This window comes from Ceratotherium simum, chromosome 26, assembly GCF_057802395.1.
Source record: "Ceratotherium simum simum isolate JZ-2026a chromosome 26, ASM5780239v1, whole genome shotgun sequence".
Classification (NCBI taxonomy): Eukaryota; Metazoa; Chordata; class Mammalia; order Perissodactyla; family Rhinocerotidae; genus Ceratotherium; species Ceratotherium simum.
The window spans coordinates 17,727,970-17,754,458 of record NC_141925.1 but is presented as its reverse complement, the minus strand read 5'-3'; the positions used below and the strand labels follow the sequence as shown (position 1 = coordinate 17,754,458).

Genomic DNA, 26,489 nt, shown 5'->3' with positions numbered 1-26,489 from the left:
GGAAAGAAGTGCATTGGAGAACACAGCATAGACTGGAGAGCTAGGTGAGGTTTACTGTTCTTAGTCACCCTAAATTCACACCCATCTAATTTCTATCAATGAGGAATTAGAACAAAGAGTAAATATATGTGAATACATAACATCCTATTCCCTAGTGAAATGTGGCCCCATGTATGTTCCACAGACTGCCCAACCGTGTTAACAATTTCTTTCTTTTGGATTGTGTGCGTGTGTGTGTGCGTGTTTTGGAGGAGGTAGAGAGTGATGAATATGAAAAGTATGTGTAAATAGAAGTGAAATCTTTGGGAGAGGGCAAGTTTCTTCCCTAATTGCAGGGACTAGAAATTTAAGTATGAATAACACTAGAGTAAGAATATTACTCATTCCTCAAGTGTTCATTGTTTACTAATAGATACGTGCTAACCCTGAAAATAAAATAATTACAGCAAAATATGTTGATGCTTATCATAAAATATGAATTATCATTTTTCAATACAAATTATACAACTGACCAGTAACATTACATTCTCCTTTCCTTCTTTTTCCCTTCCTCTCTACTTATTTCCTGAATTTTTTTCCATTTCTTTTATTATTTACTTCCAGTCCTTATCCACCCTGTTTTTAAAAGAATTTGAGAGAACTTATTTAAATTCTATGCACTGTACCATCAAAATTGTGAGTGAATGTGAATGTTAACGTGTTGGTATGTATGGTGCACATATATGTGCTTATTTTTTGTAATGAAGAAAATAGATAAATGTTCTTATCCCAAGGTTGAGAGATATCAGGAAGTTTTCTCTCTGTACATCCTACATATCACCACGCACAACACTGTGTCCAAGAGCCTCCATGTTGTAAGTGGTATGGAGAGCATTATTTTTGGTAACATAGAAAGAAACTCTTTAGTATAGAAATTGCCAAGTTAGGACGAACTGTAGAAAGTTCTCTGTCTGCACATCCTCCATCTTGCTGCATGTATCAGTGTGGCCAAGGAGCTCCATGCCATCTTCTTCTACTCATAAATTAACAGGCAGCATGGCAAGAGCAAACCACTATTTCTTTAGAGGGATATCACTTTATATCTGCCACTACAGGAACTAATGGAGTAAATGGTCATTGCTTCTGGCACCATTATCTTCCTTTCACCATTCTCAAACAACTCCTGCAATACACACGTATAATAAGAGCAGAATCAATAAGATAATTCCTGAATCTTAAAATCACTTGTATTGTTATTGTTTCCAAAGGTTTGATTTGTCATATTCAAAATATTTCCTGATTTTTCTTTTTCTGAGGAAGATCAGCCCTGAGCTAACATCTGCCAGTCCTCCTCTTTTTGCTGAGGAAGATTGGCCCTGAGCTAACATCCGTGCCAATCTTCCTCTACTTTATGTGGGACACCGCCACAGCATGGCCTGACAAGCGGTGCGTCGGTGCATGCCCGGGATCTGAACCCAGGCCACCAGCAGCGGAGCGCGCGCACTTAACCACTACACCACAGGGCCAGCTCTTTCCTGATTTTTTAAAATGAGATTTTAGAAGGATATTGCTTAATTATTAACCAGATAGGGATTTTCTAGTCATCTCTATGATATATAACTTTATTTAATTGTAGTAAAAGAGTAAAAAAATGATTTAAATCGTTTGAAAATCATTTAAGATCCAGGAGTTGGTCAATTTTGATAAATGTTCTAAGATTACTTAAAAAGAATATATATTCTCATTTCCAAATTCATTTTATGAGGCCAGCATACCCTAATACCAAAGGCAGACAATGACACCACAAGAAAAGAAAACTATAGACCAATAACCTTGATGGACATAAACACAAAAATTCTCAATAAAATATGAGCAAACTGAATTCAACAACACATTAAAAGAGTTATACACCATGACCAAGTGAGTTTTATCCCTGGGATGCAAGTGATGGCTCAACATACACAAATAAATCAATGTGAAATGCCTAATTAACAGAATGAAATATAAAAACCACATAATCAGGGCCTGCCCAGTGGCAGAGGTTAAGTGTGTGTGCTCTACTTCAGCAGCTCTGGGTTCGGATCCCAGGTGCGCACCAACACACTGCTTGTCAAGCCATGCTGTGGTGACATCCCATATAAAGTAGAGGAAGATGGGCACCGATGTTAGCCCAGGGCCAGTCTTCCTCAGCAAACAAGAGGAGGATTGGCATCGGATGTTAGCTCAGGGCTGATCTTCCTCACAATAAAAAAATAAAAACCACATAATCATCTCAATAGATATATAAAAAATGTTTGACAAAATTCAACATCATTCAACATCATTGAGGGTAAAGAATCTCAACAAATTAGGTATAGAAGGAACTTACCTTATCACAATAAAAGCCAAATATGACAGGCCCACAGCCAATGTCATATTCAATAGTTAAACACTGAAAGCTTTTCCTCTAAGATTGAGTACAAAGCAAGGATGCCCACTCTCACTACTTCTATTCATCAATAGTACTGGAAGTCCTAGTCAGAGCAGTTAGACAAGAAAATAGGATAAAAGGCATCTAAATCAGAAAAGAAGAAGTAAAATTAACTCTGCAGATGCCATGATCTTGTATGTAGAAAACTCTCAAGATTCCACCAAAACACTGTTAGAATTAATCAAAGAACTCAACATACAAAAATCAGTGGCATTTCTATACACAAACAACAAACTATCTAAAAAGGAAATTAACAAAAGCATCCCATTTACAACTGCACCAAAAAAATAAAATAAAATACTTAGGAATAAATTTAAAGAATTTGGCAAAAGACTTGTACACTGATAACTATAAAACATTGATGAAGGAAGTTAAAGAAGAAACAGATAAGTGGAAAGGCATCCCATGTTCATGGACTGGAAGAATTAATATTTCTGAAATGTCTGTACTACCCAAAGTAATCTACAGATTCAGTGCAGTCCTTATGAAAACCCCAGTGGCATTCTTTACCAAAATAGAATAAACAATTCTAAAATTCATATGGAACCACAAAAGACCTTGAATAGCCAAAGCAATCTTGAGCAAGAAGAATAAAACTGAGGCATCACATTTCCAGATTTCAAAATAATATTACAAAGCTACAGTAATCAAAACAGTATGATACTGACATAAAAACAGACATAACACCTAAAACCATAAAACTCCTAGAAGAAAATATATGGCAAAACCTTCTTAACATTGGTCTTGACAATGATTTCTTGGATATGATATAAAAAGCACAGATAACAGAAACAAAATAGACAAGTGAGACTACATCAAGCTACAAATGTCAGCATAGCATAGGAAACAATCAACAGAGTGAAAAATCAGCTTGTTAAATATGAGAAAACATTTGCAAACCATTTATTTGATAAGTGGTTAATTTCCAAAAAATATAAGGAACTTCTACAACTCAATAGCAAAAAAAATTAATAACCCAATTTAGAAATGGGCAAAGGACTTGAATAGACATTTTCTCAAAGAAGACACAGTAATGGTCAACAGATATATGAAACGAAGTTCAACATCACTAATCATCAAAGAAACACAAATCAAAACCACAATGACATATCACCTCACACCTGTTAGGATGGCCTTTATCAAAAATGAAACAAAACAAAAGATAACAATTGTTGGTGAGACTATGGATAAATTGGTACCCTTGTAAACTGTGGGAATGTAAAATGATGCCACCACTATGGAAAACAGTATGGCGTTCTTCAAAATATTAAAATAGAGCTAGTATATTATCCAGCAATCCCATTTCTGAGTATTTATCCAAAAGAATCAGGATCTCAAAGAAATATTAACACTTCTATGTTCACTTCAGCACTATTAACAGTAGCTGAAATGTGGAAACAATCTAAATATCCATCAACAGATGAATGGATAAAGAAAATGTAGTATATTTATACAATGAAATACTATTCAGCCTTAAAAAGGAAATCCTACAATACGTGAGAACATAGATGAACCTTGAGGACATAATGCTAAGTGAAATAAGCCAGTCACATAAAGTCAAATACTACATGATTCCACTTATATGAGGTATATAAAATAGTCAAATTCATAAAATCAAAGAGTAGAATGGTGGTGGCCAGGAGCTTCCAGAGAAAGGGAAAATGGAGAGTTACTATCCACAGGCATATAGTTCAGTCAAACAAGATGAATAAACTCTAGAACTATGCTGTACAAAGTTATACCTATAGTCAACAATAATATATTGCACACTTAAAAAATTTGTTGAGTATAGGTCTCATGTTGTGTTATTTCCACAATAAAATAAAGAGAAATTAAGACATTCCCAACTAAAGGAAAACTGAGAGAGATCATTGCTGCCAGACCTAGACAATAACTCATCCATGTGAAGAAATAAAGAATACTAGTAAAGGTAACAACATAAGTAAATGTAACATCCAGTAGTAATGCATTTTTTGTTTATAAATCCTCTATTTTCATATCTGATTTAAAAGACAGCTACATAAAACAATAATTATAAATCTATGTTGATTGGCACACAGTTTATAAAGATGTAATGTGTGATAATAGAGTAAGGGGTAGGGGAAGGAGCTATATAGGAGCAAAGTGTTTGTATAATATTGAAATTAAGTTGTATTAATCCAAATTAAACTGTTATAAATTAGATGTTTGTTGTAATCCCCAGAGTAACCACTAAGAAAATACCCAAAATATATAATAAAAAAGACAATAGAATTAAATGATACACTAGAATATATCTATTCAACACAAAAGAAGACAGAATGTGTGACTGGCAGAAGAAAAAAGATATAAAACATAAAATATAAAAAGAATAAAATGGCAGAAGTAAGTCCTTATAAGTAATTATATTAAATGTAAATGGATTAAACTCTCCCATTAAAGAAGAGATTGGCAGAATGGATCCGGAAACGTGATCTTACTGTATGCTGTCTACAAAAGACTCACTTTATATTCAAAGACACAAATAGTTTGAAAGCAAAATTATGGAAGAAAGATAGTCCATGAAAACAGTAACTAAAAGAGAACTGGAGTGGCTTTAATAATAGTATTCAAAATAGACCTTAAGACAAAAATTGTTATGACCAACAAAGAAGAAAGGTAAAACGGTGCAGCTATTCTGGAAAACAGTATTGTGGTTTCTCAAAAAGTTAAACATAGAATTATCTTGTGACCCAGCAATTCCATTCTTTGGTTTATTCCCAAGAAACTGCAATCATACATTAAGAAACCCTTGAAAATGAATGTTCATAGCAGCATTATTCATAATAGCCAAAACGTAGAAATAACCCAAAAGTTCAACTGATAAATGGATAAACAAAATGTATATCCATACAATAGAATATTCTTAAGCCACAACAAGGAATTAAGTGTTAATACATTGCTACAACATGCTTGAACCTTGAAAACATTACGCTAAGTGGAATAAGCTAGGCACAAAAGGCCACATATTGCATGACACCATTTATATGAAATGTCCAGAATAAGCAATTCCATAGATACAGAAAGCAGATTAGTGGTGCCAGGACCTGAAGGAAAGGAGTAATGAGGGATGACTGCTTAATGATTGTGAAATTTCTTTTTAGAGTGATGAAAATGTTCTGGAATTAGATGGTGGTAATGATTGCATAACATTGTGAATATACTAAAAACCACTGAATTGTACACTTTAAAATGGTGAATTTTCTGTGAATTTTACCTCAATTTAAAAAACTGAAATAAAAGTTATGCTAGGATATCTGAATAGCTATATTTAATTTAGTAGAAGTTGATCTTTTCTTTATACCATCTACAAAAATCCATTGCAGGTGGATTGTAAATCTAAATGTGAAAGTCAAAATTATAAAACCACTGGTAGATGATATAGTGGATAGAATGTGATCATTACTTCAGCATAGGAAATATTTTTAAAACAGAGTATTCAAGGAATTAACCATAAAGGAAAAGATGGATAGATTTGTTACCCAAAAATTTATTTCTCTTCATCAGTATACATTGCTAATGGAATGGAAAAGCAAGCTACATTGTGAGAGAAGACATTGGACAAACAGATTTCTGACAAAAGATTTGTATACAGTATAAGAAACCCTAGTAGAACGACACCTCAATAGTGAAAATGGGCACTACGTAAAAAGAGATATACAAATAATTAATAAACATATTTTTAAAGTGACTAACTTAACTTCGTAAAAATTAATCAAGGAAATGCAAATTTAAACCACAATGAGATACCACAACACACCTGCCAGAATTGTTAATAATAAAAACTGATAATACTAAACATTGACAATGATGTGGAACAACAGAAACTTTTGGAAATCAGTTCGGTATTATATTCTCAAATTGAAAATAAGCATAACCTGTGACCCAGTTATTCCACTTTTTATTATGTACCCAATGGAAATGTGTGTACATTTTAACCAAGACGCATGTACAAGAAAATCTTTGGAATCATTATTAATAATGATTGTTATTGGCTGAATTAAATTCCTCCAAAATTCATATATTTAAGCCCTAACCCCCAGGACCTCAAAATGTAACTGTATTTGGAGATAGGGGCTTCAAAGAGGTGATTAATTTATAATGAAACAGAGTGGGCCCTAATCCAATCTGACTGGTGTCCTTTATAAGGAAAGGAAATTTGAAAATACTAAGAGACAGCAGGGGTGTGCATGAGCAGAGAAAAGACCATGGTGAGGACACAGCAAAAAGGTGGCCACTTGCAAGCCAAGGAGAGAGACCTCAGAAAAACCAACCCTGCTGACAACTTGGTATTGGACTTCCAGCCTCCAGAGCTGGGAGAAAATAAATTTCTATTGTTTAAGCCACCCAGTCTGTGCTCTTGTGTTATGACAGCCCTAACAAACTAGAACAATAATCAAACACTGGAAACAACCCATTATCCATCAGAAGTAAAATAGATAGATAAATTGTGATACTCAGGGGGATACTATATAGCAACGATAAAGAATGAACTAGAGGGGCCGGCCGCATGGTGTAGTGGTTAAGTTCATGTGCTCCATTTTGGCAGCCCAGGGTTTGCAGGTTCAGATCCCGGGCATGGACCTACACACCACTCATCAAGCCATGCTGTGGCAGCATCCCATATACAAAAGTAGAGGAAGATTGGCACAAATGTTAGCTCAGGAACAATCTTCCTCACCAAAAAAAAAAAAAAAAAAAAAAAAGAATGAACTAGAGCTACATTCAACAACATGGATGATTCTCACAAATGTAATGCTGAGTGAAAGAAGCAAGGATACATATTGTATGATTACATTCATAAAAAGTTCAATATATAGATAATACTATACTACATTTTAGTATTTAGGGATGCATGCCTATGTGATCATGCTATTAGATAGAAAGAAAAGAAGTGTTTACGATAAAAGTCAGAATAGTGGTTACTTTTACAGGAGTTGGAGGAGTTTATGATAGGTTTCTTTGGGTGCTGGCACTGTGGTAGTTGCCCATGGGTTCGTTTTGTGATAATTCATTTATGTTTTATGCACTCTTCTGGGCATGTGTTACATTTCATAATAAAGAGGTTAAAATATTTACTTGAAAACCTTGTTTTTTCATTTATAGAATAATTTGGGTAGAATCTACATATTCACAATGCATGGTCTTCTTGTACAAGAACAGAGTATATTGCTTATTTATCAAACAAAGAATTCGCCTTTTCTTTGAAATAGGTTATAATTTGTGACCTTGAAGGATTATAAGCCTTTAAGCACAGGGATTCCTAGATCATCCCAGCTTTTATTTGATTACTTCATTGTATTTATTCTGTTTAGGTTTACACTATGCTTATTCAGAAACAAAACAACCATAGCTATAGGTATTGGATTCAACTAGGATCTACTAATCCTCTCTATTGCTATTGCTACCTCCACCAAGAACATCAGTCATCAATTGTATAATGACTATTCTTAGCTTAACCTTACTATTTATTTCTTGGTTGTCCTGCTACATAATTATGTAATTGCCCAAGGGACAACCCTGGCGTTTGTGGAGAAACTGCAATTACAAACGAATGAGATATAGATTTCCAGAAAAATATTTCCTTTAAAAACTACAGGTTCCTCTCCACACCACCCATTCAATTTATGTTCCTCTAATTTTATGCTTCACTGTCTGGTTTTCAATTTCAATTAGAAAAAAATTTAAGAAGGAGGCTCCAGAGTTGCTTAGGTGGATGTGCTGTGAGTAGGGGAGTAGACTAGGACCAGGAGACCCAGTTTAACGGTGGATAGCAGTGATAGGTAAGGTATGTAGTCAGAGGAAAAATCTCTAGACAAATAATCTACTTCTTAGGAAAGTTGAGAGTTAGGATTATTGGGGGAAAGTATACTGACTTTGTTTACGAATTTTTAAAAAACTGTTACAAGTAGAAAAAAATAAATGGAATTATAGTGGTTTTGCTCACTGGACTGTTTTCTGGTGAAGAAGAGGTGGAAGTATCCTACTTCATGCTCACAGGCTAAGGCTTCTTTTGGAAGGGGCAAATTGATTTGATTAATGAATCCTTCTGTGCTAAATAACGATAGGACTTGCTATCTCCTTCTCTAAATATTCTGGCTTGAATTATTTTTGCACTTACCCTTCGTCTTGCCTTTATCTCTGTACCATCTCTGTTTCAGGGAGTGTTCAAATACTGCCAATTGGATATATACGTCACAGACTACCATTTTCTGGACACAATGCTGATCTTCATGCTGTTTGGCTGGTCTGCCATTCCCCTAATGTACCTGCTGAGCTTCCTGTTTACTAGAAGCACTTCTGCTTACATCAAACTTGTCCTGTTCAACTACCTTTCAGGCATTTTCAGTCTCCTCATAGATGCTGCATTTCAATTCGGTAAGGGTAAGGGCTTCACAAAACATCTCCTTCCTCACAAGGCAGCAGTAACTAAATAAGTAGGACTAGATTAAGGACATTAATAGACAATTAAATTCTAGGTTTGGGGAAAATCCTGAACTTGATGTAAGTCCATAAAATTATTTTGAGTGTCTGTAATACTCTAGGCGTTGTGTTAGAGCTGAGGTCCTGATATTGAAGTGATGGGACCGAACCTGCCTACCGGTCGTTTTGACAAGATTCCTCCTCTCTATCCCCACACCCTGTAGCTCCATTACATGACTTAAGGAATCAGTTTTACACCAGATTTTGGAAATTTTAGGGGCATTTGTCCCTGAGGCTCATTTGTCAGAGAGAGCGAACACAGAAGAGCAGCTTTCTTCTTAGAAGGGCAGGCCTCAGGAAGTTAGAATAAATTATGTCTCAAATATATTAGATCATTATTATCTTTTTTTTAATGTTTAATTTCAATCTTTGGAACATGACGTATTGTTCTTTTCTTGGTTTTTGTTTATCGTGGTAACATTGGTTTATAACATTGTATAAATTTCAGGTGTACATCATTATACTTCTATTTCTGCATGGATTACACCATGTTCTCATGTTCACCACCCAAATACTAATTACAATCCATCACTAGATCACTATTATCTTTAAAAGTGTTATCACTTGATATTGTGGCACTTGGTAGTGAGGTGAAGAGAGGGCAAAGTGGAGAGGAATCTTGAGTTCTTGGGAGAGGCCAACAGTTTTGTTCAGGGAAGGTTTTATGGGGTGGCTCTTCTCCCCTAATTTAGTGGAAAGGCACAAGATCCTGAGCACCCTAACAAGATTTTCCAGCAAGAAGAAAAACCCTATCTGCACCTGACGTACTTAGAACTAAGCCAGTTTTCCTTCCTTCCAGGCCTAGTTTCTGTAGTATTCTTAAATTTAGATCTCCTCATTTTCCTTCTCTGATTTTGAGATTTGGGGAGATAGTCACTACATTGACCATTGTTATAGAGTTCTTAAAAGAGAGACTACAATCACTCCTTTGTTGAATCACCCTCTAACGTGAATTTGAACTGGCTTCAGCACTTTCTCACTTCCTCTCACCCTGTTGTTGCAGAGTTCCACAAGCACAGGCTTCCTGCCTCATTCCCTCAGCCCTTCACTTGTCACAAAAGAATTCCCTGCAAACTCCTTAAGGAATGAATAGTTCACATGAGCAAGACTTAAGACTGCATAGCAGACAAAAAAACTTGTAATAAATATGCCTTAGCACTCATTCTCACGAAGAAATTCTCAAATTACGGAAAGCAAATGTTTGTATATTTTTGCACACCTCTCCAAAGAGAAATATTGTATTACGTGGGGAACACTCACCTGAAAGCATTTAAGTTTGTGAGCGCTAACCTAGAATAAAATTATCATTTAAGGGACTAGAGAGGAACAGTTGTGGCAGAATAAGAATAAGAAGAAATTACTGTTTTAGAAAATTTAAAAGACATTTGTTGGGAGGAATATGTTGCAGAGTCATGTAGGGTGAGAACAAAAAAAGAAGCCAGTAGATTTGGCAATTAGAAAGTCAAAGAAGACTTCTACTTTTCAGCAGCAGAACGAACACTGTGAATGATACTCTGCCAAAAATAGTGAACTGAGAAGGAAGTATGGAATTGGCAGAGGCCAGCAATAAATTAAAAGCAAGTGTCCTTGAAGATAAGCAAGCGTTAAAGGTAGCTTTGACCTGAGGTTATTCACAGCATCTCGTGACCTTAATTTTCCATTTTCATAAGTTGTGAGGAACACAGAGGTGAGAATAAAAACTATATAAGTACAACAAATGTTTAGTGGCTTCCTATCTAAAACTGGAAATTCAAAGGGCTATGTCCTCATTATAAGGATGAACAAAACTTAACTAATGCAACAGTAAGACACAGAAAGGAAATCTGCAAAGTTTGAATTTGGCACTGGAATAAGAAAGAGTAATTTCCCTTTAGAATTTGTAACCACATGCAAGTACTCACATAGGTTTGTGTCCTGAAATCACAGTAGCTATGTCAGCCAAAAAACGTAACCTGATAATTTATTGTAAATAACCTCAGGTGGTTGAGCCTCCAGGTGAATGGCAAAAGTATACACAATTCCCAGACTTCAAAGTATTCCCAGAGTTAAATTTTCTAGAGAACTTGAGATCAAGTTACAAGAACAAAGAAAGAAAAAAGAAAAGAAATAAGGCCTTAAGAGCCAGTGCTAGCAGAAACCACAAACTGTAGAATCAGAATAGGACCTGTAAAATGTAAGATTTGGGGACTTTTAGAACAGAATATAAAACATGTATGTTTTAAAATATTTAAGTCTTAACAGAGAGTCTCAGGTATATGAGCAAATAATAGAATATACATATTAAATAATAGAACATATGTACATATATATTACATATATATGCATATACCAGATAGATAGCTACAGAGAGAGAGGACAAGTAGATTTGAAAAACATCCAGATAGAATCTTGAGAAATGAAAAGATTTAATAATAATTTAAATTAAGAAGTCAATAAATAGAGGTATCAGATTATTACACACAGTTGAAACAGCTGAAGAGAGAATTGGTGGGTTAAAGACGGATACAAAAGAAATGTATTTAATGTATCCCATGAGATAAGAAGACAGAAGGTGTGAAAGAAATGTTAAAAAACAATGAAGGATCGAGTTGAGAAGTTCCAACATATGGCTGAATAGAGAATAGAAAGAAGAGGGAGAAGTAGAGTTAGAAAGATAATAGCTGAGAATTTCCAGAATTATTGAAAGGCAGAAATCCTCAGTTTTAGAAAGCCCACTGAGTCATTTAAAAAAATTCCTCACCTAAAAACATCATCATGAAACTTCAGAACACCAATGCTAAAAAAGAAGATCTTTGAAGCAGCCAGAGGGAAAAGGTAAGTAGGCATGTTCAAATATTCAGTGTAGCCACTGAGGGAATATTTTTAAAGTATAACTTCCAAAACACAGTAAACGAGCAATGAGGAAGAAGGGAGGAAAAAAAACTCAGTTTCATCCAAAAGATGGGAGGATGGAGATTTAAAAAAAAAAGAAAAATAAGAATAAATAGCAAAGTAATATGATAGTAATTAACCCAGATATATCAATAATAAAAATAAAGAGCAACAAAACATGATCATTAAATAAATGACAAAGATTGCCATTCTGGGTCACCACTCCCCACCCCCAACATTCTAGCATTATACTGTTTACAGGAAGCACTATTAAAAAATAAAGATACAAGGGCTGGCCCGGTGGCTTGGCAGTTAAGTGCACATGCTCCACTTCAGCAGCCCAGGGTTCGCAGGTTCAGATCCCAGGCACGCACCAACGCACTGCTTGTCAAGCCATGCTGTGGCAGCATCCCATATAAAGTGGAGGAAGATGGGCACGGATGTTAGCCCAGGGCCAATCTTCCTCAGCAAAAAGAGGAGGATTGGCATCGGATGTTAGTTCAGGGCTAATCTTCCTCACAAACAAACAAACAAACAAAGATACACAAGGTACGAGAATGGAAAAAGATACATCAAGCAAATGCTCACAAAAATAAAACTGGAGTGACTATATTGATATAAGAAAAATATATATTCTTTAAGATAAAAAATATTACTAGAGATCAAGAGGCTCACTACATGACAGCAAATTCAACTGCACATGAAGTTGTAAGAATTCCAAAATTTTACTTACTTAGTAATATAATCTAGATGTATATTTAAACAAAATTACCAGAGCTACTTGAAATAGTAGGCAAACCAAACAGCATCATAGAAGGAGATTTTAACATACTTCTCTTGTAACTAATGGATTAGGCAGGGGAAAGAATTCAATAAATGATACCTGTTGAACAGTACAGTTAATAAACTTGAGTTAATGGGAATATAGAGAACACAGAATCCCAAACACATGTTTTCAAACACACATGGATTCTTTACAAAAACTGACCAGATGATATATCAGGAAGATTAATATACGACACATTCATTGCCACTTTGTAATTAAATTAGATCAGTAACAAAAATATAACTGGGGAAAGAAAACACAATTGAGAATTTTAAAACACATTTTAAAATAATTAATGGGCTAAAGAAGGAATCATAACATAAATTAGAAAATATTTAGGACTGAAGAGAGACATAAATACTCTGCAGCTAAAGAGATATTTTATAGCTTTACTAACATTAAAAAAGCCAAAACAATTAACAAACCACCCAATTTAAAAAGTTAGAAAAATGATAGCATAATAAACACAAAGAAAGTAGAAGTAATGAACAAATAAGAGCAAAAATTAACCAAATAGAAAACAGATATACAATAGAGAATACCAACAGAGCCACTAATCAGCTAGTTGGAAGGATTCATAAAATGGGCATAAAGGCAAGTTGATTGAGATTAAATAAATAAATAAATATTAGGTATAAAAAGGGTTTATATATTTAGTTATTACACTATTGACAAATAAGAGGATACGATAAACAATGTTAGGACAACAAATGCAAAAACTTTGAACAAACTTACATTTCTAGAAAAAATGCAATTTACTGAATCTGATTTAAGAAGTATTAGAAAATTTGCATTGTACTACAAGCATTCAAGTAATTAATAGTTAAAATTATTTTCACAAAGAAAACACAAGGCCTAGATGACTCTACTAGTGGTGAATGCTATATATTCTTCCAGCTAATATAGAAAAGAGTAAGATAATACTTCCAACCCCTTCTATGAGATTAGCAAAAGACTCATGTCATAACCTGACAAGATAATCACAAACTAATTTCATTCATGAACATAGATTCAAAAATTCTAAACAAAATATTAGCTAACTGAATCTAAGAAGGTTGCTTTCAGAGTAGAAAATCTATAAATGAAATTCCTACTTTAAAGTATTAGTGGGGGAAACATAATCATCTCAATAGGTGCAGAAAAATCAATGATATCTGATAAAAATTTCTTAGTAAATAGGATTAGGGGAAAAAATGTGCCTAACTTTGTAAAGGACATATGCAAAACTCTATAGCAACTATAATATTCAATGGTCACCTATTAAAAGCATTTTCTTTAAAAATGAGGAACTACGTGAGCGTGACTGCTATTGCCACTTCTACTAAACATTACACATTAGGTCTTAATCAGTTCCGTAATGTAGAAAAATAAATAAAACATATGCAGCCTAGAAAGAAGGAAACTACCATTGTTCAAAAATGCTATGAAATCTTGGGAACTATTAACTATTACCAGAGTATGAAGAACAGATGCTGGGGCAAGCCAAAAGAGCACATATAAAATACAGCCTTCCCTAGAATTCTGTAAAGAGAATTGATATTCCATCAATACATCCACACCAGTTGTTTCCAGTAGTTTACAGTTTAGTTGACTGATATTCTGTTCTCATCAATGCCCTTGCTTGAACTAGGTGATGATTATTTTTAATAACATATTTTTATCAGTTTTTACCTTTCCCCTTCCCTAAAGAGGCATTCATCATTTTGTCAGATAAGATATTCTGTTTCTCTTCCTCACCTAGGAAGATCTTTCTCTACTCTTTGGAGGTGAGAAGATATTTATGATTGCTACAGGGAGAGGCCAAAAGATATTAGACTATATCTATACTGTGTAACATGGTAGCCACTAGCCATGTGTGGCTGTTTAAACTTAAATTTAAATTTATTTAAATTAAATACAATTTAACATTCAGTTCCATAGCCACACTAGCGACATTGCAAGAGCTCAATAGCCACATGCATGTATTAGTGCACCTATAGAGCTTTCCCATAATGATGAAAAGTTCTATTAGACAGTGCTGGTCTATACAATTAGTGCCATTTTTGGCATGTATTCAAGTGGCCAATATCCAGAATTCTTCAATCTGGATCAATTATTTGTCTCTATATCAAGATAAGATCCACATAGGACAGAATTGCCATGGCTTTGGCACTTGAGGTTTTACTTCTTGGCCATCTCTCTTTGCTCAAAGTGTCTTGTATAAACTTTCTGTTTAGCCTTTTATCTTCCCCAAAAAACTGAATTCATTATCAAAATTCTATATTGGCAATTCATAAATTAATCATGTTCATATCTCTAGGAATTTAATCTCTAATTATTATTCATATTAAATGCATTCTTTGGAGAGACATTAGTTACTGATCAGCTGGTTTCTTTGAAGATTTTTCTACTCTCAAAAATGTCATAATTTCCCTATCTGTTCCCTACTGTTGAATTCTAGGCTATATCTCCTACCACTACTTCCCTGCTTGATCAATTAGGATTAGAAATGTGAAAAATAGACAGTAGTGGTTTCCTATTCATATCAGGTGGCAGGAAGACCATCATGTGGACACCCACTTCATCAAAAAGACTTTTCAGAACTCTGCAATTATCAACACAAACTATGTCGCTGGCTATCAACTGAAACAAACTTATTGGGAAGTAGTTAGTGTTCTTCAAATATAATCATCTGGGTTTTACTTTCCTGAGCTTGGTTTGATCATCATTGGGGGATTTGTTGTCCTGGGAATAGTTCATTTCCTATAATGAAACCTAATCTTATCATCTTTTTAGAAGTTCCACATAGCGTGTCTAATGCCACCAGAACCTTCATACGTAATTCATTACTGCTCTTTCCCAATTACAACCTTGCAAAGTGCATCGCTGACTATTTTACTTTCTACCAGAAGAGGAAATGGTGCTCCGTAAAAATACCTCCTGGCTACTTAAATTGTAGTCAAGACAGTAAGTATCTTTGAGGGTCCCTAAGTCTCTAGGAAATTAGACTCAGGCTCAGCCCATGGGGAATTGGCCCTTATTTCAAAGGAGAGAGTAAGAATATATGTTTACTACATAAGTCATTTTACAAGGCTGGGGGAAAATCATTGTAAGTATAATAAAACCTCAAAAGCAAATCCAAGGTAAGTTTAAAGTAGTCATCAGATGTAGAAATAAGAGCTACTGATAATCAACCACCTACTAACTTTAAATACATTATTTTAAATCTTCACAACCTCAAGTTATCTGTCATTATAGTCATTTTGAGGAAGCTGACTGTGTTCCTTATGTCACACAGCTTTTATGGGCCAGAACTAGGATTCAAAGCTTATTTTCCTTCACTGCATAATGCATTTTATCTATGGGAAAGAACCTCTAGGGGAAGGATTTGTATTGTAACTGTATTGTATTTACTTTTGTTACCTCCCACCACCATCACCACGCATGATCACACACACTCACCTGCTCACAACTTATTTGAGTGAATGGATGAAATCCGTTCCCCAGTGTCTAATATAGTATCTGGCACATAGAGGAACTCAACTGTTTTTTTAATAAATAGGTAAGGGTTAGGAAGTAGTGATTTGGGTGATAAAGGCCAGAAATAAAAGTAAGAGAAAGAAGAACAGTACTGCAGATTTGTAGAAAAGGAAAGGGTAAACATTCAATTGAACCTTAGAAATCCCTAATGGTGGCACTGTATCATTTATTAGATAATTTTGAAAATATCTTATTTTGGCAAGAGTGGGCAGAGTGAGAAGAGAAGGAAGTAAGCCAGGTCCTACCTAAAACAGTTATTGATGACCTCAGAGGGAAGCTCAGTAATCAAACAGTTGTAAACGGTATGACAATAAACTTTAGGGGATGGGGTGAGGTGGAAAAAATAGAACAGAAACATTTCATTTAAAATCTAGTGACATGAAAAGTCATGGTATTATAGTCTCCATAGCAGGTGGGACTATTTTTGTACAGCAATGCAGGAGACTTCCAATTTCTCCATATCCACTCCAACAATGTTATTCTCCATTTCTTAAATTATCATAGTCTATTTAGAGTTAATATTGTAAAATGTGGAAAATGTTGTGAGGGGTAGAAGTGACATATAACCCCAGCCTAATCATGAAAAAAAAATCAGACAGATCTCAGTTGAAGGACAACTGACCTTGCAACTGACCTTCCTTTTCTACAAATCTGCAGTACTGTCCTACAAAATACCTGACCAGTACTCTTCAAAACTGTCAATGTTGAGCCAGCCTGGCACAGTGATTAAGTTTATGCGTTCCGCTTCTGCAGCCTGGGTTTCCAGGTTCGGACCCGGGGCACAGACCTACTCACAGCTCATCAAGCCATGCTGAGGCGGCATCCAACATAGAAGAACTGGAAGGACCTACAACCAGGATATACAACTATGTACTGGGGCTTTGGGGAGAAAAAAAAGAAAAAGAGGAAGATTGGCAACAGATGTCAGCTCAGGGCCAATCTTCCTCAAAAAAAAAAAATCAAAACTCCTTAAAAAAACAAAACTGTCAATGTCATCAAAAATAAATAAATCTGAGAAACTGTCACAGCCAAGAGGAACCTAAGGAGACATGGCTACTAAATGTAGTGTAGTAGCTGGATTGGATCATGGAACAAAAAAAGAACATTACATTAAAAACTAAGAAATCTGAATCAATCTGGGACTTTAGTTAATAGTAATGTATTAATATTTGTTCATTCATTGTAACACGTACCATATTAATGCATGTTGTTAATAATTAGGGAAATTGGGTGCAAGGCATATGTAATTCTCTATACTCTTTTTTCAATTTTTCTGTAAACCTAACACCATTCTAAAAAATAAATTTTTTTTAAAAAAATGGAGAGTTTATAATTTTCTTGTAACAGGAATTCTGTACTTTGTCCTCATTAGCTTTCTTCTCAAGAAAGTTCAAAAAGTGTCAGCTAATGGTCATTTTTTACCTTTTAAAAGCATAGTGTGTTACCTTTTGCAAGAGTATTTGCACTTTAATACTTTCATCTAATTATCAGTTTAAGACTTCACACTTCTGAAAGGATTTGAGGCGTACTTTTCATGGCATGCAATAATTATCAGACATATCAATAAATATATTAATATGCATATGCTTACTTATCGTATATTATATTCATGAAGATCAGCCTTCAAAATTTATTGTTCAAATGGTATTTGTGTAGCAGGATAATCACTTCTTGTACTCTAAATACTTATTTGTCTTAGTTTAGCCTAATATTTCGTTTTATCCTGTATTTCTTCCTATTTGTTTTTTTCTTAGGCCTTGTTCATGATGTCAATGTTGTGCAGTAATATCTCTCTCTCTTTTTATTTTTTTTTTGCCATCGTCAGATACTGCAAAGAATATTTATTCTTTGGAAGAAGAAATGATTGGAAAGTATATGATTATGATGAGTACCACAGGCTTTATTTTTCTTCTCTTCCTTTTCTTTTTGGAGACTACTTTGTGGAAACTAAGAACATTTTTCAATCAATATATTTACTTTGGTATCTATAAGACATTCAGGAAGGTGAGTAATTAAGCACGGACCTTAAGCATAACTCTAAGAATAGTGGAACAGTCAGCTGAAAAGCATATATCTACATATGACTATCTCAGTTACCTGATAAAAGAAAAATCTGTGTCCACAGAAATTTATTTTCTTAGAATTTATTGAGGTATAATTACCTACTATAAACTGCATTCATTTTGTTGAAATCATTCCAAAGAACCAAATTTTGTATTTATTAATTTTCTCTATTGTTGACTATTTTCTCTTTCATTGATTTTTTTGATCTTTATAATTTCGTTCCTTTCATTTACTTTTGGTTTACTTTTCTCATTTCTTCTAGTTTCCTTACAGAAGCCTGAAGACATAGCTTTTAGGTCTTTCTTCTTTTCTAATATAAACATTTAAAGCTAAACATTGCCCTATAAGCAGTGCTCTAGCTGTACTCTGAAAAAAATTGATTTCTTATATTTTCATTATCATTCAAAAGTTACAGTATTTTCTAATTTCCTGTATTATTTCTTTTTTGATGCATGGATTACTTAAAAGTCTGTAGATTAATTTCCAAATATTTGGGACTTTTCTAGATATAATATTATTATTGATTCCTAGTTTAATTCCTTTGTGGCCAACGAACATACTCTGTATTCAGTCCTTCTAAATCCATTGATGTTTGTTCAATGGCTCAACATATGGTCAATCTCAGTAATGTTCTATGTGCACTTGAAATACATGTGTGTTTTGCATTTATTGGTTGTAACGTTCTATAAATATCAATTAGGTTATGATGGTTGAGAGTAATGCTTACATCACCTGGTCTTTAACTGATATTTTTGTCTCATTGATCTATCAATTGCTGAGAAAAGGGTGTAAAATCTCTAATCCTGATTGTAGGTTTGTTTATTTCTCCCTTTAATTCTGTCAATTGTTTCTTTTTTTTTTTTTTTAGATTTTTATTTTATTTTTTCCCCCCAAAGCCCCAGTAGATAGTTGTATGTCATAGTTGCACAGCCTTCTAGTTGCTGTATGTGGGATGCGGCCTCAGCATGGCTGGAGAAGCCGTGCGTTGGTGCGCGCCCGGGATCCGAACGCCGGGCCACCAGCAGCGGAGCGCGCGCACTTAACCGCCAAGCCATGGGACCGGCCCTCAATTGTTTCTTTATATATTTTTAATCTCTGTCATTAAGCCAATAAACATTTATTATTATATGTCTTCCTGATAAATTGAATTATGAAATGTCACTCTATATCCCTGATAATATTCCTTGTCTTAAAGTCTATTTCCTCTGATGTTAATATGGTACCTCCAGCCTTCTTATACTTACTTTTTCACAGTATATCATTTTACATCCATTTATTTTCTAACTTGTATGTCTTTATATTTAAAGTGGCTAACTGTAAACAATCTATACCTGGGTCCTAACTTTATATCCATTCTGATAGTCTCTAACTTACATTTGAGTGTTTAGTTCTTCATTGATATGGTTGTATTTCCACCTATCACATTTATTATTTGTTTTCTATTTGTCTCTTCTGTTTTTTGTTTCTCTGCTTTCCCATTCCCGCCTTTCCTTGGATTACTTGAATATATTTGGAATTCCATTTTAATTTCTCAATTGACTTTTTAGCTATACTTCTTTGCATTATCTTTAGTGGTCAGTGTAGGGTTTACAAAATATAAACTTAATTTTTCACAGTCTATTTAGAGTTAATATTGTAAAATGTGGAAAATGTAAAACCATAAATGTCACTTCTACCCCTCACTATTTTTAATTCTATAGTTGTCATATGTCTTATATCTATATATGTCATTATGTTATTAACCATGAAAAATAATACTGTAATTTTGCCTTAAAACATCATGTATTTCAAAGTAAATAATAGGAAAAATGCTTTTATATTTAGCATCTCTGGTGCTATTCATTCTTTCCTGAATGTACGAGGTTCCCTCTGTTATCATTTCCCTCTAGACTGGAAACTTTCTTAAGGACTTCTTTTAGTGAAGAACTGGAGAAGAACTATCTTAGTCTTCTTTTATCTGAAAATATCTTTATCATCATTCTTGAAGTATATTTTTGCTTTTTTTAGAAGTCTAGGTTAATAGTTTGTGTTTTTTCTCAACACTCTAACAATGTCATTTTACTGTCTTCTGGCTTCGTTTAATTCAGATGAGAAGACAGCAGTCATTCAAATTGTTGTTCTCTTTTATGTAACGCTTTGCTTGTCTTTGGCTGTTTTCAAGAATTTCTCTTTATCTTTAGTTGTCACCAGTTTGACCATTATGTACCAAGGCACAATGCCAACTTGACTAAGCTTGAACCATACTTTTCAGAATCCCCTTACCTGTATTATTCCAGTTTAGAGTTAGTGAGGAAAGAAATTCACATGAGATTTGCAAGGCAGAATTGAATCAGCAGCACATTACTCTCAAAATTATTGTGATTAGTGGCAGTGACAAACAGATATAGAGGTGCCAATGGGGTTCACCTTGTTCATGCTCTCCCCCAGTCTACATTCAACTATTCTTCTGACTGCTTGCCTTGCTAACTGACAGCAACCAAGGCTCTAATGCAGAAACAACAGCCATCCATAGACGTCTCTATAAGCTTTCCTTCAAAGTCCAATCCACAATTTGGAAGTGGCTGGCTTCCATATTCTCTGGGAAATTCTGATTTCTCTACCTGTACCAGTGCTACAATCATCTGTTTAGTGACTTTTCTCTGATTCACCAGTTCTTCCTCTTTACTTATTATAGATATATCCAGATTTTCTATTTCTTCTTGAGTCAGCTTCAGTAATTTGTGTCTTTGAAGAACTTTATTATTTCACCTAAGTTATCTAATCTATTAGCCTGCAATTGTTCATAGTGTTCCTTTATAATCCCTGTTTGTTTATATAAATCACTAATAATATCCACTTTCTTATTTCTATTTTTAGTAGTTTGAGTATACTCTCTTTTTGTTTTGGTCATTCTAGCTAAAGGTTCGTAAATTTTGTTCATCTTTGCAAAGAGTCAACTTTGATTTCCTTGATTTTTTTTATTTTTCCATTCTCTGTTTCATTAATTTCCTTCTTTTCACTTGCTTTAGGTTTAGCCTGCTCTTCTTTTTCCAGTGTCTTAATGTGGAACATTATGTTCTTGATTTAAGATCTTTCTTCTTTAAATTCAGGTGTTTAGAGCTATAAATTTTCCTCTATGTACTAATTTAGCTGCATCTCATAAGGTTTGTTGTGTCTTAATTTTCATTCATCTCAGAGCATTTTCTAATTTCCCTTCTTATTTCGTATTTGATCCTTTGATTGTCTTGCAATGTGTTGTTTAATTTCCACATATTTGTGTATTTCCTTTGTTATTGATTTCTAATTTCATTATATTGTCATTAGAGAACATACTTTGTATTATTTCAGTCCTTGTAAACTTATTTGTTTTATGACTTAACATATGGTATATCCTGGAAAATGTTCTATGAACACTTGAGAAGAATGCATAGTCTCCTGTTGTTGAATGGAGTATTCTAAAGATGTCTGTTAGGTCTAGTTGGTTTACAGTGTTGTTTGAGTCTTCTTAGTTCTTCCAGAAACTGAAAGTAGGGTATTGAAGTCTCCAATTATTAGTATTGAAGTATCATTTAGTTGTCATTTTAGGCTTCAGATATTTGGGGGCTCTGCCCTTAGGTGCACATATGTTTATAATTATTGTAACTTTGTGATGGATTAACCCTTTATCATTACGAAATATTCCTCTTTATTTCCAGTATCATTTTTCAAAAGTCTATTTAGTCTGCTGATAATGTAGCCACTCAAGGTTTCTTGTGGTTGCTGTTTACATGTTATATTTTCCTGTCCTTTTACTTTCAATCTGTTTGTATCTTTGAATCTAAAGAGAATCTCTTGTAGACAGTTGTATTAGTCAGGGTTCTCCAGAGAAATACAAACAATGGGATAATTGTGTGTATATGCGTATGGAGAGAGAGAGAGAGGGAGAGAGAGAGAGAGAGAGGTGGACTATTGTGACTTTTAGGTCTCCTGGAATTAGTGTCAGTTCAGAGCTTCTGTCTAATAATCCCCAAAAGATCTGATTATTTCCTTTTCCCCAGTGCACAGTCATCCTGATAAAAGACCATAGGGCACTTTGGGGAAAGCTGGGAGAAAGACTAACAGTACAAATTTTTGCAGTTTAGTGAGGCCCTTCCTCAAGGGGACCCAGCTTCCCCTTCATTCAGGGGGTCTGATTCTGTACACTGGCTCAAATCTGGGAATTGATTGAGGGGATGTGACTCTTTTTTTATGATTCAAGGTAGAATTTTTTCACTTGACCTAGGACTTTTCCACTTATACAGATAAAGTAAGAATTTAGTACTCTTCTCATCTATTTAACTTCTAGGAACACCATGAACAACTAGCCAATGCCATAGATTTCTGCAAATCAGATTGCTACTTTGATTCTACTGTCCACTACAGTAACCATGCCCATCTTGTCTTTGGTGGTTGAGAGCTGCCACTTGGCCCTTGCTATCCCAGGATCTAGTCACTCCCATTGCATTCAGGTTTCCCAGTTCAGTGACAGCAATTTCCACTGTAATTTCTGACCTCCAGAGAAGAGCAATTATGGAGCTCTTCAAGGACTCTGGGATCCCCCTCACAAATTTACTTCTCAGAAAAATATGTCCTCCGGACCCTCCTAAGGTGGATGAGCAGACCTTAAATAACAAATTCACTCTGACGTTCCAATCACCTTAAGCCTTTTAATCCCCTCGTCTATATTATGAAAAGGCAGGTGTGGCATCTCAACTTAATTTACTATGGCGCCACCATTTAGTCCAAGTTTCAGCCAACCAATCAAACATACAGTTAGAACTGTTCTAACCTACCAAGCTGCAACATTAAATCTATAATCTCTCCTTAGTGGGCTCATATCAATAAATTCAGCCTGATCTAATTTTATGTTCATTCCACCATTATCTGGCAAAGAAAGCTCATCAGATGTCAGGGGTTCAGTGTCCCCAGCTTCATCAGGATCTTCCCATATGTACCCATTCCAATATTTAGGATCCCATTTCTTCCTAATCAATGCCCTCACTTTAACAGTGCATACTCTTCAAGGTTGAGAATTCAATTTGCATTATAACCCAGCCACTTGTGGGATGAGATTCTGGGTTTAGTTTTTAGTAACCTCAGCCTTGTGGATACAGGACATAAGAGTCTCTTTTATGGCTGAAATAGAAGCCATTAGGTCATTTATGTGGCACTTCACCTGGGAATTTGAATCTCTGAACTTATCCTTTTCTTTTCCCATTTTTGTCCAGCAAAATTAGGAGCAACCAGCTAATCTCATTATACTTGTTAGTTTGACAAAAGTATTTGATGATATCATTTACATGATCACCCAGAACTTTGCCTCTAATGAGTGTTTGATTATGAGCATTCAATGGTGATATTTTGCATATCCTTATTGCTACATTACATCATGGCCTATTAGTACTCCCTTTACTACTAAAAATAGAACCATTAGTGCCATTAGATCTAATAAGTTTAGAGAACCAATTCCATAAACGCTAGAAACAATTCAGACAGTTTAAGGTTCTGTTCCTCTAGAACCACTCTTGTATCAAAATTGGTGTGTTTCCTCTAAATATATATATTTGGATATATGTTAAATATAATATATCTTGGACTTTCTAGCCTTCCACAATTGTGTGAGCCAAAAGGGTAAATATACCTAAGAGGGTAGTTAAATATACATATAAATATATTTATAAATATATAATATATTAAAAATATTTATATAAATATATAATATATATAGAAAGAAAAGATTTATTTTATTACTTTCTTTTTTAATTGAGGTCTAATTGACATATAACGTTATATTAGTTTCAGATGTATGACATAATGATTTGATATTTGTATACATTGTGAAATGATCACCACAGTAAGTCTAGTTAACATCTGTCACCTTACATAGTTACAAAAATTTTTTTCTTGTGATAACGACTTTTAAGATCTACCCTCTTAGAAACTTTCAAATATGCAATACAGTATTATTAACTATAGTCACCATGCTGTACGTTACATCCCCATGACTTACTTGTTTTATAACTGGAAGTTTGTACCTTTTGACCCCCTTCACTCATTTCTCCTACACCGTACCCCTTTCCTCTGGTAACCACCAATCTGTTCTCTGTATCTATGAGCTTTGCTTTTTTGTTTTTGTTTTCTTAGATTTTACAAATCAGTGAAATCATACTGTATTCATCTTTTTCTCTCTGACTTATTTCACTTAGCATAAGGGACCTCACTTGATGTCCATCCATGTTTCAAATGGCAATATTTCATTCTTTTTTATGGCTAAATAATATTCCATTGTGGTATACATCTATATATACCAGATTTTCTTTATCCTTTCGTCCATCAATAGACGCTTAGGTTGTTTCCATATCTTGGCTATTGTAAATAATGATGCAGTGAACATGGCGGCACATATGTCTTTTTGAGTTAATGTTTTCATTTTCTTTAGATAAATACCCAGAAGTGGAATTTCTGGATTATATGGTAGTTTTATTTTTCATTTTTGAGGAATCTCCATACTGTTTTCCATAGTGGTTGCACCAGTTTACATTCCCACCAACAAGGATTCCCTTTTCTCCACATCCTCACCAATACTTGTTATTTCTTATCTTTTTGATAACAGCCGTTCTAACAGGTGTGAGAAAATATCTTATTGTGGTTTTGATTTGCCTTTCCCAGATGATTAGTGATATTGAGCATCTTTTCGTGTACCTGTTGGCCATCTGTTATGTCTTCTTTGAAAAATGTCCATTCAGATCTTCTGCCCATTTTTTAATTGGATTATCTGGTATTTTGCTTTGAGTTGTAGGAGATTCTTATATATTTTGGGTATTAACTCTTTGTCAAGTATACAATTTGCAAATATTTTCTCCCATTTGATAATTTGATTTTTCACTCTGTTGACAATTTCCTTTCCTCTGCAGAAGGTTTTTAGTTTGTTGTAGTCTCACTTGTCTAATTTTGCTTTTTTGCTCTTGCTATTGGTGTCAGATCCAAAAATCATTGCCACAACCAATGTTGAGAAGTTTTACCCTATGTTTTCTTTAGTTTTAGTGAGGAGTTTTACAGTTTCAGGTCTTATGTTTAGGTCTTCAATCCATTTGGAGTTGATTTTTGTGTATGGTCTGAGATAAGGATCAAATTTTCTTCTTCTGGATGTGGATATCAAGTTGTCCCAACACTATATATTAAACAGACTATTTCTTCCCCATTGTGTGTTCTTGACATCCTTGTCAAAGATCAGTTGACTGTAGGTATATGGATTTATTTATGGGCTCTCTATTATGCTCCATTTGTCAATACCTGTGTATTTATGCCAGTACCACACTGTTTTGTCTTGTTTTATGTTTGTTTATTTGATTTTATTGAGATATAATTGACATATAACACTGTATAAGTTTAAAGTGTACAACGTGTTGATTTCATACGTTTGTATATTGCAATATCATTACCACCGTAGCATTAGTTAACACCTCTATCATGTCACATAATTATCATTTTTTTGTGATGAGAACATTTAAGATTTACTTCTTAACAACTTTCAAGTATATAATGCAGTATTGTTGATTATAATCACTATGCTATGCATTAGATCTCCAGAAGTTATTCATCTTCTAGTTATAAGTTCATGCCCTGTGACCAACATCTCTCCAATTTCTCCACCCACAAAACCCTGGTAACCACCATTCTACTCTCTGTTTCTACAAGTCCAGTTTTTTTAGATTCCAGATATAAGTGATATCATACAGTATTTGTCTTTGTCTGATTTATCTCACTTAGCATAATGCTTTTAAGGTCCATCCATGTTGTTGCAAATGATAGGATTTCCTTCTTCATGACTGAATTATATTCCATTGTGTGTGTTTGTATATATATACATACCACATCTTCTTTATCCATAAATCTGTTGATGGACACTTAGGTTGTTTCCATGTCTTGGCTATTGCATATAATGCTGCAATGAACATGGGGGTACAGATATCTTTTAAGATAGTGATTTTGTTTCCTTTGAATATGTACCCAGAAATGAGATTGCTGGATCACATCGTAGTTCTATTTTTATTTTTTTAAGAAACCTTCATACTGGTTCCCATAGTGGCTGAACCAATTTACATTCCTACTGAGAGAGCACAAAGGTTCCTTTTTCTCCACATCCTCATCAGCACTTGTTATTTCTTGTCTTCTTGGTGATAGCCATTTTAACAGGTGTGAGGTGATATCTCATTGTGGTTTTGAATTGCATTTCTGTGATAATTAGTGATATTGAGCATA

The 26,489-nt window shown here is 34.4% G+C and overlaps 1 protein-coding gene across 1 annotated transcript in view; it reads left to right on the top strand.

The window, feature by feature from the left end:
* The window catches only part of LOC106800150 (phospholipid-transporting ATPase ABCA3-like), a 158,517-nt gene that overhangs the window by 105,744 nt on the left and 26,284 nt on the right, over positions 1-26,489 (top strand). Inside the window, 3 exon segments of the mRNA XM_087417084.1 lie at positions 8,629-8,851; positions 15,423-15,593; positions 17,992-18,170. Coding sequence (XP_087273210.1) covers positions 8,629-8,851; positions 15,423-15,593; positions 17,992-18,170 — 573 coding nt within the window.